Source organism: Ostrinia nubilalis, chromosome 18 (genome assembly GCF_963855985.1).
Source record: "Ostrinia nubilalis chromosome 18, ilOstNubi1.1, whole genome shotgun sequence".
NCBI classification, from domain to species: Eukaryota; Metazoa; Arthropoda; class Insecta; order Lepidoptera; family Crambidae; genus Ostrinia; species Ostrinia nubilalis.
The window spans coordinates 8081243-8095881 of NC_087105.1; the positions used below are offsets into that span (position 1 = coordinate 8081243).

At 35.4% G+C, this 14639-nt stretch overlaps 1 protein-coding gene across 1 annotated transcript in view; it reads right to left on the minus strand.

Annotated features, from left to right (window-relative positions):
- Window positions 1-14639, minus strand: part of LOC135080809 (uncharacterized) — a 158094-nt gene that overhangs the window by 131181 nt on the left and 12274 nt on the right. The window contains exon 2 of the mRNA XM_063975531.1: window positions 1646-1835. Within this exon, the coding sequence (XP_063831601.1) occupies window positions 1646-1733 (88 nt within the window). The 5' untranslated portion in view covers window positions 1734-1835. The remainder of the gene's footprint in view (window positions 1-1645; window positions 1836-14639) is intronic.

Here is a 14639-nt window from a genome sequence, read left to right on the forward strand (position 1 = left end):
CCATCAGCTGGAGTATTAATAGCCTGACTGAAAGACTGACGCCCGTATTCACAAACATTACTATGAGGTCTCACAGTGCGCGTGGACGCATAAGGTCACACACGAACCAATCACAGAGCTGTATTCAACGCTGTGCGTTTGATTTTCTGCTTTACATAAGCCATCGTGTGTAAAAAATCATGAAATTACTTACCTAACTCTCACGATGAGACTGTCTTAATTCTCTATGTCAAGGTACTCAAATAGCTAGATCAAAGCACTTTGATATCATCATAATTGCTTATAAGACTGACTGCTAAGGATACGTTAATAATATATACAGTAATCAAACGGCTGACACGGTTAATACGAGTCTATCTCCTTGTTTAAGTCACGTTTCAAACTATCTACACTAATATTATAAAGAGGAAAACTTTGTTTGTTTGGTTGTAATGAATAGGCTCAAAAACTACTGGACCGTTTTTAAAAATTCTTTCACCATTCTAAAGCTACATTATCCACGAGTAACATAGGCTAAATTTTATTTTGGAAAAAAATTGGGTGGAAAGCTAGTACGGAATAAGCCTACTTGTTATTTTGTTACAAAATCAACGGGGCACCAGAAACGAGGAAAATTGTTGAAGAGGAAAGTTAGGGATATGAAATAATATGAACGTTATGGCTTCAGAGTTGTAATGAGATAGATAGATCTGATTGCTGATTAGTTAGAAAGGACCTCAAGTAGGAACTGTATCCTAGATAGCCGCTAAATGTTTCTTTTGGCTCATTCTAGTACCCTAAGCGGCAGAAGGCCTATATTTTTAGTGGGCCCGAGTCTTATTATAATCGGTATGGACACACGGTTTCAATACACAATTCAAAGGCTCGCAGCCTTGTCGTCGCGATACTTACTACTGGTTTGTATGACGTATTTCTATGAAATAGCTTCCTTTGCTAGCGACAACTTGCCAAAAGTATTTCATAGAAACCAGAAGTTGCGGCAACACGTCACCTGCCTGCTGCTTATACCTTTATGAAATTATGAAGTAATGCGTCAACGCATTACTTCTATTCTCTCACGACGCCATCGCTAAGAAGCACCGAACGTGGGATCTGCTGCGCAGCGCTGGCGTGGCGTTATTTAGTTGAAAAGGCACTAAAAGTCCCGGTACAGACACAGTGATAATCGCGCGGTTGCTGCACAGTTCTCCGTACATTTACATCAAACTGAAACCGCACAGTTACCGTCTTAGTGCCTCGCTAATGAGAATCAGCCAGCAACTGCACGGCTAACCGGTACTTAGACTTCTAATTTTTTTCCTTTATTCTTAAAAAACTCACCCAAGTCCTCAGCATCCTCGCTCCACTCGCCCTCTTGCGCCCAGGCCACACTGTACCGAGCTACTGTTACATCATGACGTCACCACTAATCCAAGAACTTCAAGGTATACTTTCATAGCAGACGACACGGTCGACACGTGCCGTTGTCGCGACACTAGTGCTAGTTTCTAAGAACATTTTCTATGAAAATTAACCTAACTTTAGCAAAGGTATTTAATGGAAACCAGACGTCGCGGTGACACGTCACCTTCTGCTGCTGCTTGCAGCTACAGTCGACTAAAATTGCCTCTTATACAGTGATAATACGGTATATATTGCAACTCACCCAAGTCCTCAGCATCCTCGCTCCACTCGCCCTCTTGCGCCCAGACCGCCGCCAGCATCAGCATCAGCCGCCACTTGACCGACCACATTGTACCGAACCACTGTTACATCATGACGTCATCACTCACTGCAAAGTGTCCCACACTACACTAACTCGCACTGATTTGCATTGTTGTTCAGGTTAATGAGAGCTGCAAATAATGCTAATTGTTTTAATTTTCAACTTTTTTTATTATTTTATATTTTTCAACAATCAATCCTACTATCCTACTAAATCATATTTATTGTTACAATTGAGTTTCTTATTTTGTCACCTATGGCTTCGTAGGTGTTAAAGTATAAACTCCCTATACCTCTTAAAAAAAATCCCGTAAACAGTTAACTGCAAACGGTTATTCCCATTGACCATTAATCATAAATTCCATAATACAATTAAACTTGTATTTTGCTTTAATCAGATCAACCTTGACGTTGCTGATAGTATACCATACGTCTTATCTTCATAACGACTATCCACGCAACGACATCAAATATACTGGCCGAGCTAACCAGCTGCGAATGTCGGCGAACGCACGCGAGCAACGCTCGCGAGCGAACGTTGATAATTAATTGATTGACTCCTTTTAATGATTTGAAAGGGGGAAAGTTTATACTTTATTTATCATATATTTACTTTTCGTTTTTCTTTCTTCACTGAATCAAGGCCCCTGCAACGTCGAGGGTTACCGGTATCCCTACCGTGTAGCAATTTGAAAAACTGTCGAGTCCGCATTTATGCTAAGAACAAGCAAAATATACTGGGCTATATTATATAACCCTGAGATTATTTTTGTGTCCTCTTTTTGTCCTTTGAAGGGGTTTGAAGACATAAGCGAGGAAAGGGGATAATAACTAAGATGGGAATTGTCCTTGCTTTATGTGGCTTTGTTATAGTTTTTAAATAGAAACACGTGTTTCATCCTGGGACTAAATGGCGTAGTGTGATATTTCCAGATATATTAATTATTTTATTACTAGACTAGCGGCCGCCCGCGACTTCGTACGCGTGGATCCCGTTTTACCCCCTTAGGGGTGGAGTTTCGTAAAATCCTTTCTTGGCGGATGCCTACGTCATAACATCTGCCTGCATGCCAAATTTCAACCCGATCCGTCCAGTGGTTTGGGCTGTGCGTTGATAGATCACTATGTCAGTCAGTCAGTCAGTCACCTTTGAGTTATGTATGTAGGTATATTTAGATGAAGTAAAGTTTTAAAATGCTAGAGTGGATTTCACTATTCGTAGGTATAATAAACGAGTTTAATTCATCTTACGAGATCTGTATCGTAATAATTTGATGGCTGTCCTGCTATCATAATAGAAAATGAATACGTTAGTAATTTGCCTAAATCTTTATTCCATAGTTAGTTACTTTACGCTCTTTTTAGTTATAATCTCATGTATTACCCGAATTTTTTATATCTCGAAAAGAACAATAGAAATTAAAAATCGTTATTTAAATAAGCCAAGTAAAACATTATAGTTGAAGTATACATTCCTTATGCTAATGTTTGCTTTTGTTTTATCGCAATTTCTTCATAGAATTTAAAGTAGCTCATTAAATTCACAGCTTTCAGTAATAAACATTATTTCACATTAACTGTCTGGCTGTCAAATAATTTATCCTTAATTATTAGTTTAGTAAATTATGGTTTGGAGATCTAGGTTTGCTTTATAACGTTGGAATTCTAGACTTAATTAAATAAATATTCATTTAGAATTCAAATGCACTCAGGCCTTTATTAGAAAGAGAAGAAAAAAAAAATAGGCAATCATTGGGTTGATTAAGAATTCTTTTTCTTTTTTGCTCTAGCCCTACAGTCTGTCCTGGGTTGTCGTTAAAAATATATGATTAAAAAAATGTTTCACACTCACAATCACAACATCCTTTTCATATCACATATTACTGCTTTTTGTCCAAGTACGTGTTAAAATAAACAAGCGAATAACAAAGAAACCAACGCATAAAAGAAAAAATCATGCCCTAAACAATAAAACCAACAACCCTAAAGTTGGGAAAACTATCCGACCTCTTACAAATCATTTGCAACCCGATTATCATACAAATACATGTTACAGTCGCGTAAATCGAAAAATCTAAGAAATATGAGATCCAGAAGTTAGAGAGTGAAGTATATATATCAAATAGCAATTGGCAATTCCGGATACGGAAGGTTCGCCCTATAAAGTACGTGAGGCGGTCAAAAACAAACTTGTGCTATAAATAACCCCATCGGATAAGAGAAAGGTACGCAGTCAGCCATTTTATATTCAATAAAAAATGAGATAAACTAAATTGTCTTGCGATATAGTCGGAATTTATGTAACAAGTGCTTTAACAACGACATGTGCTTTGGAAGTTGAGGCGGAATATTTGGTTAAACTATTTTGTCACAAACGAAAAAAGTAAAATAAATGAGAAGACTCCGCTTTAATACAGTTTTAAACACTTATTTCATCTTAACCTTCGGCAGGCAACACTTTTTTTGTATACGTAAAAGGCAACAGGGGTGATCAGACACCCCACAAATTCAATTTGAAATAAATAGCTTTGTGATGAAAAATTAAACTAATTAATGATAAGATCTATTACTTTGTTTCATTATAAAACTAAAAATGCTTTCATTTAACAGTTTATATATATTTAATAAATATTTTTTTAACATTAAGCACAGTTAAAGCAAATATCTTTGCGATGTTGATGGCATGAGGGTAGTTGACATTTTATACGAGATGTCTTAACTTTTTTGTCCAGTTTTCTTTGACACAGCACTCACCTTGCCTGCTTCTGTAACTTTGCTAAAGGTGCACCCTCAGGAGGTTCCTAGTTCATATTTAGAATGTCATGTGTAATTGCTCTATAATTCTCGTATCTCTCGCAACAGTTACTATATTTCGTCGTGATGTTTGACTCCAAGGTGATGGAAACAAGAAGACTAAACATGTCCGTTCTTACATAATAGCACGTTATGTTCGAATTGTGCTAGTAGAACGTCATCGTCGTAACAATTTTTCGCTATTGGAAATAAAGTCTTCCTCCTCCGACTGAACTGAGATATTGTCTTCAATTTTGGAAATCTTATTATCATCTGAGCAGCGTTTATCATAGAAATTGACACCAGCAAGTCTATAAATGTATTTTTCGATTTGACCATCCGAAAACAAAGCCATTTTTACTCCAAAACCAATCATTTACTTTAGCAACACGAAAAAATAAAGTATACGTAAAAGGCAACAGGGGTGATGAGTCACCCCAGCAGTGTCAAAATATCAAAAACAGGAACCTAACGCTATATGTTGACGAATGCGACTGATAGCTTTCCCTCCAATTAGAGAATAGACCAAACGACAGAAAGACACAACATCAGCAACTAAACGTATCAAGACTTTTTTGAACTGGTGGGGTGACCAGTCACCCCTGTTGCCTTCCGAAGGTTAATTATGTATGACCCTGGAAATAAATAAAATAAGACTATTTATTAACAGCTTTATTGTCGCTAGTCCTCTGAAATGTCCCACATGACCACATTTCAAGGTTAGCAACTCCACTCAACCTCATCATAGAAACCTTTTTCATCTGACCGAATGTACAACATTGGCTAATCGAAAAATAAATTCCGCGTCACTGTGCCCGGCCACTCTGTAAAGTTTTTATTCCCTCGGATAAGGGTCGCCCGCTTATGTAGAGATTAAAAGACATTATTTACCCCTGTACGCGTAACCAACCGTCAAAGTTTTATATTTCTGACAGGGGACCAAAACCGCCCCTTTGAACATGTGTTCAGCGGACGTATAAATGTGTTCGCACGATTCACTCCAAATGCCACCTGTATTATCCTAAGTAATTATGACTTTGTGAAAATTTAAACAGCTCTCAACAGTCTTGGGGAAGGAACAGCTGCGATAATTTTGTCTCGGTGTAGTTGGGGATTTATGGCGATGTGAAACCATATTCGTGATAATGACCAGGGGAGGGTCGAAGTGACCTGTAAGGTTATGTTCGGTCGGAATAGGCACTGGTGTAGAAGGACCTTTCTGGCAAGCGATACTGAATCTTTTATTAGTTTTGTGAATGGAAGGCTAGTTGACATAACCGTCGCCGACATCTGTTGTGATATCTCGCCGTCTTCCCAGGGTGGCATCGATCTTGGGACCGGGATGGCTTTCCCGTGAATTCCGGAATATGTAACGGAATGAATTGAATCCGGATACCCACGTTACAAGAAAAGAGATCTATAAAACCGTAATTTTTTTCGTGATTGATTGGAAACATATTTTCCTTTGCTGAGTACGAATACAATGTTTGGGGCTCAGAGTCTCATTGTAAGCTGATAAGTAGGTAAGTCAGTCTATTTTTGGATTTTATGAATTAAGCCGACTTTGTTGGCAAACGTATACATTATACTTGACTTAAGTAAATATTTTCTTTGGTTTAAAACGGCTTTCTGTAAATGTTAATCTCTCCTACATAACTAAACTTATTTCAAAATTAAATAAGCAAAGACTTGTTTTTATTCTAGAAATGAGATTTTATTTACAATGAAACCCCGACATTTTGAAGTAATCATTTGTTTTCGGACCAAAAAAACGAAGTGGGTTCGTTGGAAACGTCTAGTTATTCATACCGCGGCCCGCATCGCTTTCAATTCAGTTCGCTCAATCTGATTGCCCGAACTTTCTCGATTGTGTAAAAGTCCGAAAACTAATAAATTCAAACCGAAATCCTAATCTTGTGTGCATAATTTGAAACGGTACCCGTGTAACTGTACTCAAACTTGCCACAATGACAGTTTAGATAACTCCGAATTAAACAAGTGTCTCTGGGGGGCAGAAAACCAACATTTCTATCCCAAACCTTTCATTTGGCCCTCTGAGTTTCCCCCCCAAGGACTAATTATAATAAAAGAGTGTTAAACTTCCTTCTAACTGATGGACGCATTTGGGTAAAGCCCCGGTACATTTGTCGCCCCTGGGAGAACCGTTCGGGTACAGTTGTGTCGACATGAATACTTTATTTCGTCTAATTTAGATAATTTATTTTGATACAAACGGTAATTAAACTGCCGCTAATGTCTGTACTGAGATACGGGATTAAACGGTGAGATTAAAGGCATTAATCATAAAGAGGTACTTAATGTTCACTACATCACAACATCATTAAGATCTAGGTCGGAGTATAGAAAAGGTTAGAACTGTTTATAAGTCGTACCTAATAGTCGTAAAGATTTTTGGAAAATATCAACATTTATTTTGACAACATGTTATGCAGGGTGTCCCAAAATTTGCACGTCATACTGACACAAGAGGTATATGAGCTTAAGACGCATCTAACAAGTACATCAAGTCCATTTTTAAAAATAACTAATTCATTAAACTTTTCTATGGACATGAATAAATAAAATTGGTCATAATATCTTAAAACTTATAAAACTTTTCTATTGCCATATTAAGCTTGTTCGATGCGTCTTAGACTCTACCTCCAGTGTGATGTACTATTTTTGGAACACCCTGTATAGTGGCAAATGTATACAAACTGTGACAGAATAACAAATGAATATTAAATTTCCGACGTTTCTCTCCAAACGAGAAATAAATAACTGTCATCGCCAGTAATATGAAGTTTAATACTTCATTACACTCAAAAGGCAACGTAATCAGGTGTTATTACGTTTATCAAGCAAAACTGTTTCACTTTCGAAAGGATTTAACATGGTTAATTCATTTAATTACTGCCAAGCGTGAATTATAGTCAAGAATTTAAATGTATTAGTCAATTCTAGGTCGTTCCAGTTCGCTCACCTTGCCTCCCATTAATCTTCATTTGCCCCAAGTGTGTACGTTTCCACCTTGTCATCGTTAGCATAGACTAGCGTATAGAGATCACTCATAATTTCCTAACACTTTATTCTTTTGCATAAATATATCCAACTAGATAAGTGTACGGTGATAAAGCTGAATAAAGGAGATTTCAATCTTTTATGCATGTTAATAATTTAAACTAAAAATTTTGACACACTTCCAATAGTTGTTTCCTGATTTTAAAAAAGCCTAAAGGGTTTTCACCTTACTTAGGACTATTGTATCTTAAAATTTTCGCCACTCTAAAATTGAATTCAAAAAATCTTTGTCTGAATTCAGAATAATCGAAAACCAATGTTTTTTCTAGTTGAAATAAAATCAAATCAAAAAACAAAACACAAATAAAAAAATCTTGATTTCTGTCTGATATTTCTCTCGTCGTTTTTAAATTGCTTGCTTTCAAATCTTTGTTACTTAGGTACATTTGCTTTTGATAATTACTTGCTTTAAATAAATCTGTTTAATTATGTACCAATCGCAATATTTACTGAGCGCAAGATTATTACTATCCGTTCGCGATAAGTTTGCCGCTGGCGATATGACGTCACTCGAAGTCTATAACTTTAGCAAATTAAATTGAAAATATTTTTTATTTATTAATATTGATAAAAATTGTGTATTTGCGTAAAATAAAACACTCAATTGCGTTTAATCACTAATTATTTGCGTTTAATCGCGGTTGGAAGAGACCGGCAAACTTAGCGCGAACGGGTAGTACCAACGTATTGATGTGTTGTGTTTATTTATATTTCTAAAATGTAAGTTAATATTTGATTGGGTACGGAATTTTCAATTAAGTATTTTGTATTTCACATGGCAATTGTTTGTTTGTAAAAAACACAGAAACGGGTCCTAGCAAATCCGTCACGGTGTCATTGAATGACCGGCGGATTATTTTTATTTCTTCCCGGGATTTATTTTCCTTAGATTAGCATTCCTCTTATTTATGCTAATGTAATTTTAATGGCGGCTTCTTTTTCGGCTAATTTCATTTTACGGAAACTCTCGGATTTATTTTTAAACCTCAGCTTATTACGGCTTGACGATTCTTTTTGTTTTAAGTTATCGGTTTTAGTTTATGGATTGCTGTAATTAAGTTTGTCTAGATTTTGTTTTATTATTCGGCGAGGGATTAAGGATTTTCATGAATAAACAATTTGTAGGTTCATTATTTGTTTCTTTGTAGTTTGAAGCTCTAATCTGCTCGTAACATAGAATAAATAAAGTGCTAGTCGTACTTTGTAAATACCTCAGAGCAAACATTGTTTTAAGCATGAACATTTATTTATTTATTTTGTGCCGGAGCAACAAAACTAAACCAAGTAAATTTTAGTTCTAAATTAATTGACATAGGATTGCTGTTTGTGCTTCAAGTACTTATTCAGCAATATCTGGCCATTTAAAACTCTCTTTATAGGGTCCCATTTTGTTCTCTGTCTCGTTGTATTAAGGCGGACTTGTTTTGTTGGCCGTACGAGCAATAAGTCAACACGGCAACGAGTCACGAACCGTGTTCTATCGGGAAATTCGGATTGAAAGAAATTCTCCGTTGGATCGACACGGCAAACAGGCCACGTGCAGGCGTAGCGTAATTGTCTTTCGACCGCTATCTGCTTTACACAGGGTGAATATGAAATCGTGTTGTTTTTTTTTGTTGGAATATACAGGGTGTGGTTTTGTAAAACAACGCCCATCTCAGGGGCGATAGTAGGTACTATCGGGGACTCTTCCGCCTGACCACTTTGTAGAAATTTTTGCGTAAGCGCATCGCTCCGGTCACGTGCTCACCCCGTCTCTAATTGGTTACGCATTTTACTATATTTTTACTACGACCAATAAGAGACAATCAGGGCTTAGGTTGCAATACGAAATACCTTTGTGCACTTTATTGTCATACGGTTAAGGTTTAAAACGAAATGTTTCTTTTTCTTCAATCTTTCTTAGTTTTAGGCTGAGTTGCACCACCTAACTTTGACCGTAACTATAACGGTAACCGGTGCTTTTTGTTTGGAGTTTGACAGATTTTTGACGATTGTCAAAGTTAAAGTAAGATGGTGCAACTCAGCCTTAGAATTTTAATAATAGAATTTGGTTACAAACAAATAGGTAGATAGGTATGTATTTTTTAATATTCTGTTTTTATACGAGGTCTGTCTGCTTTTTGCTTTGACGAACTGTCGACATATTCTCTCCTTTGTTTTTTTGTGAAGTTTTGTGATCAATAACCGATTGATTTTGTTTTGTGTTGACCCGTGCTAGTAATTGGACAGTTTGATTGCCTTTTTATTGACCTCCGCGCGATTACTGAACCATGCCTCTCAAAATAATTCTTAATTTTTATATTTACTTACAAACTATCTATACATTGTTAACTGTTTAAGTATTATTTAGTTTGAAGTTTAATTGTTATTGATTAAGACCTTGTGTAAAGACACTTAATGTGCAATAAAAAATTGAATTTGAAATAAAACTAACTTAATATTATAATATTTACGATAACCAATCACCTGGATTATTGCTACCTAGTGCAATATTTGTATTAAATTGTAATAACGTAGATAAGTGTTTCTTTAAAACGGAAAACAAAAGTTGCTTATGTATTAAAAATAAATAGAAACCTATTATAGGTTTTTATTTACATTCAAGGATTTAAGAAAGTTATTATGTAGCCAGATCTTACAATAATTGTTTTTAAGCCACAAATATTCCTTAACTCTTTACTAATTAATTCAATAACATATTGTTTATAAATTATAAGTTCCGAATAAATTAAATACCTATTAAATAAGTACAATTCGAAAGTAACTGTATGATTTTGTATTTCTCGCCTTAACTAGCTAAACTAATATCATGAGATTTACACTCTTAATATCAACAATAATTATAGAAAGGGCTACTTTTTTCTCGGGAAATTGCACAGTTACCTCGGAATGTGCGATACCAATTTTGTGACCCGAGCGGGCAATCGCTAGTTTAAATTTTACACGAAGCCCCACATAATATTTTGTAGCGATTCTTTATTGGGTTTCAAATTGACTAAAATGCGACGTTGCCAAACGAGCGCTACGGATGCGGGTAATAAGCAATACTCAATCCTAAACGCTTTACATAGAGCTTGGTTTGCTAGGGCAAACATCTACAGTGGTGCGCCGACGCTGCTTAGACCCGAAACATGAATGAACGGGGGCGTAGCATAATCGAGCGTGTGTGTGCAAACAATTTAGGCCCTTAAGGTGTCAAGGCGTCCGAGTCCCCGATAGTACACATGAAAGTAATGACAGGAAGAATATAAATAAAATTTTAACTATTACTTTAATAGTAAAAATCCTTGTTCAAACATCAAAAACTTTCGAGACGGCACTTGTTACCGCCCGCACCACCCCCGCGTACCCCGCTACACCACCGAATACATGCGGCAGCCCCACAGGGAGAGCGGGGGGACTGTCCGATAGCCCGACCGCATAATAATAATACCATTTTCCTGATTTCATGGATTTTTCCATGAACATTTAAATTTTTATTTTTTATTTTTTTTTGCATCAGTATCATGTACCTATACTACCCCTGAAATGGGCGTTGTTTTACAAAACCACACCCTGTAGTCCGGTTATGGAGCCAATACCTATAAGTAAGTAGCTTGTTACGGGCTGGAAGATGTAGTTTAAGCAGGCCCCCTACTGGTGGCGATTTGGTGAAGGTCGCGGGAGGTGCCTGGACGTGGGCGGCGCAGGACCGGTCGTTGTGGAAATCTTTGGTAGAGGCCTTTGTCCAGCAATGAAAGTCATTTGGCTGAAGTAGCTTGCATGGAAAATGAATTTTATGTATTTAGCAATAAGGTCCGATTGGGATATTCGGATTGAAAGAAATTCTCCGTCCGATCGACACGGCAAACAGGCCACGTGCAGGCGTAGCGTAATTGTCTTTCGACCGCTCTCTGCTTTACACAGGGTGGATATGAAATTGCGTTGTTTTTTTTTTTGGCTGGGGAGCTAATAACCAATCAATTGACTCATATTATGTATTTAGTAATAAAGTGCGCATACTATCAGATAGGAGTTTAATGCTGACTGTAGAGCTCTGCTACAGTATAATGATGTTTGGGTTATTAACTTACGTAATTGCATGCAAAGAATGCTTCATAACGCATACTTAAAATTACTATATCTAACTTCTTTTACTAACAAATTTTTAACCATCCACTAGATCTGATTGAGTGATTCAAACTGTACAATGCATAATACATTTTTGACATCTACATTCATGTACGAACATCAGCTAAGTATAAGCTAAATATTTATTGCAAAATCACACCTATTACAATGCATCAGATTTTAACTTGATGTACCAGTCTGTAGAACGCCAATGCAAGTGAAAAAGCGAGGCTTTTACGAAGTTTGTTGTCCATTGTCCAGTCCTATTGGGAGTCGGGATCGGAAGAAACAGTTCGACTGTATTGACTCCGCAAACAAACCACACAGACTTGTAATTGTCTTTCAACCGCTCTGGTTTCGGAAAAGTTTTAGAAGGGATGCAGTATTAATGCAATTTCTATTGAGGGAAGACTGAGATTTCGAATATGTGATACGATTTTATAGTTTTAACAAAATGTGTCCGGGTATTCATTCATAATAATATGACGAATAAGATAGGTTATCGATAAAATATTAAAAATAAGAGTAACGACATTTTATTGGTCCAGTGGTTAGTGGTTCTTCTGTCAAAAAACATCCTGGTTTCGATTCCCAGGAGAGGATAAAAAATTAAAGAGTAATTTTGCATAATTTGTTTCCAGGGTTTATATTGCAGGTTTGAATTAAAATAGTTATTTCGTTAGAATAGAACTTAACATCGTGCCATTTCACTTAATTCTGATGCCAGCTACATGAAAAATGAAAACTCAACAATAAAATTACTAAGGCTGAGTTGCACCATTTTACTTTGACTTTAACAAACATCAAACATCTGTCAAATTCTATACAAAAAACATCGGTTATTGCTATAGTCACTGTTATAGTAAGATGGTGCAATCCAGCCTAAGAATTTTCCAAAAACGTTTGTTAACCTAGTTACCTATTTGTGCGGATTAAATCAAATACAGATTTCAAAAATTTCACTCTCGTCTTTTATTCTAAACACGTTTATCAATCTACACTTTACTTTAAATCTTGCCAACCAACAGCGAACCATACTAGAACAAAAATCACTTTTACCACATGTAGCCTTTTCAGTCTGAAAACAATTTTAAATTATTATAAAAGCTTTCAGGGTTTCAATTGATGTCGCCGCCATGTTATAACGTGTCGTGTCAAAAAAATCACGTTATATCGAGAGAAACATTTTATCAAACGTTGATTTGCATCGAATTTTTAAAGTAGTTTTCACGGTACGCGAGCTTTTATAAATTACGCAGCGAATATTTTTCGAAATTTGAAAATATTTATATGGTTATTTCATAAAGATTTTTGTATTAGATATACATATTCAAATGGCTTTTGACTAGCATCTGTCTGCAACTTTGTCCGCGTAGATTCTGTTCTATTAAGTAGTGTTTTCATGATGCTTCAAGAACACTACAGTCACATTTTAAATCTACATATATGTTCTAAAAAGTAATATTGATAGAAAATGCTTTAATTAGAAGTACCTATGCAAAGTTTTATTTGTGTCACCATAAAAGTTCTTAACTGTGTTCCTTCAGGATTTAACTGTATAAAAGTACACGTACACACAACAGTAATACTTTCATGCTTACAATATCAATATACTTCATGTGAATAACTCCCACGTAGTCTTATTTTAATATTTCAATTAGGTTAATTATTCGATTAATATCCATCGATTCAAAACATGAAAGCTTTGTACCTTTTCCTTTTTCTGTAGGCTTCAAATTAATTAATTCCACATAAATACCATACAACGTTAACGTTTATAATAATTTTCTCTCTGATAAATTTGTCAAATCTTGAATAAGTAGTGAGTGGTCCATATTGAAATCGATTATTGTTTCCCAAGTCATCAAAAGTTTGATCAAAGGCTTAAAATTCCATTAACGGTAGTCTTGTAACATGGGATTTGTCAAAGCAAACTTTATTAATAAAAATATGAGCTTGAATATTGAATCGATATTAATTTTATTACAACAAAAATTCCGAGTAAGACTTGAATATTGAATCGATATTAATTTTATTACAACAAAAATTCCGAGTAAGAGCGCTTTCAATATAGGCATTTTTGTCGCGCGACTTAGAAGCGCTAGAGTCGCGCAACAAAAACGCCTGTATGTGAAAGCGCTCTAAGTCCCATTTTAAAGAACTGTCTTAAATTTTAGTAAATCTATCTAATTGCAAAATACAAAAAAAAAAATGAAGTACCGTCACGGAAAGTGACACAGTTAAATCTGTGTTTGAGTTACTTTTTATCATTTACGAGTAGTTAAACTTTCAAATTGCTAGATTCTGTTGGTGTATTACTTTTGTCAAAAATATTTTTCAAATTCGAATTAATAAATAGAATTATGTATAGGTACCTACCTACTTCACGTAATTATGAAAATGATTGTATTGTTAACAGAAACAATTGAAACGTAATAAGTGATATCAGTAGTGTAGCTTTTATTAGATTAATAGGTGAGCTTATTTACCCATATTGTGGTAATATTTGGCGTGTGTAGTTCGGTTAGTCATTTGATTTAATGTGGGGTCCTAATAACGACGCCATAAAGTTGAAATTACTGTACCAAGCGTCGGCTTTATACGATAATTATGAGAGTTGGCAACTAATAAATAATAATAAATGTCACTGCCCCAACTAATTTAGGCGTAATTTTAATATCGTAATGTATCAAATGTAAACACCGAGCATGTGTTTGATACGGATTATTCAGCTTCATAAATTAATGATTTGATTGGTAATGATTACAATTTATTTAGAGTAGATCGAAACCGCGTGAATAAACAAAATTATAGAAGGTTAAAAGCTAAATAGTTCCTAAATGATCTAAAATTATGTTTTATTTTTAAAAAATATTAATAATAATTTACTTTGCAAAAAATTTTTAAAAAAATAAATAAAAATGTAAATACGAAGATATCAAAACGAA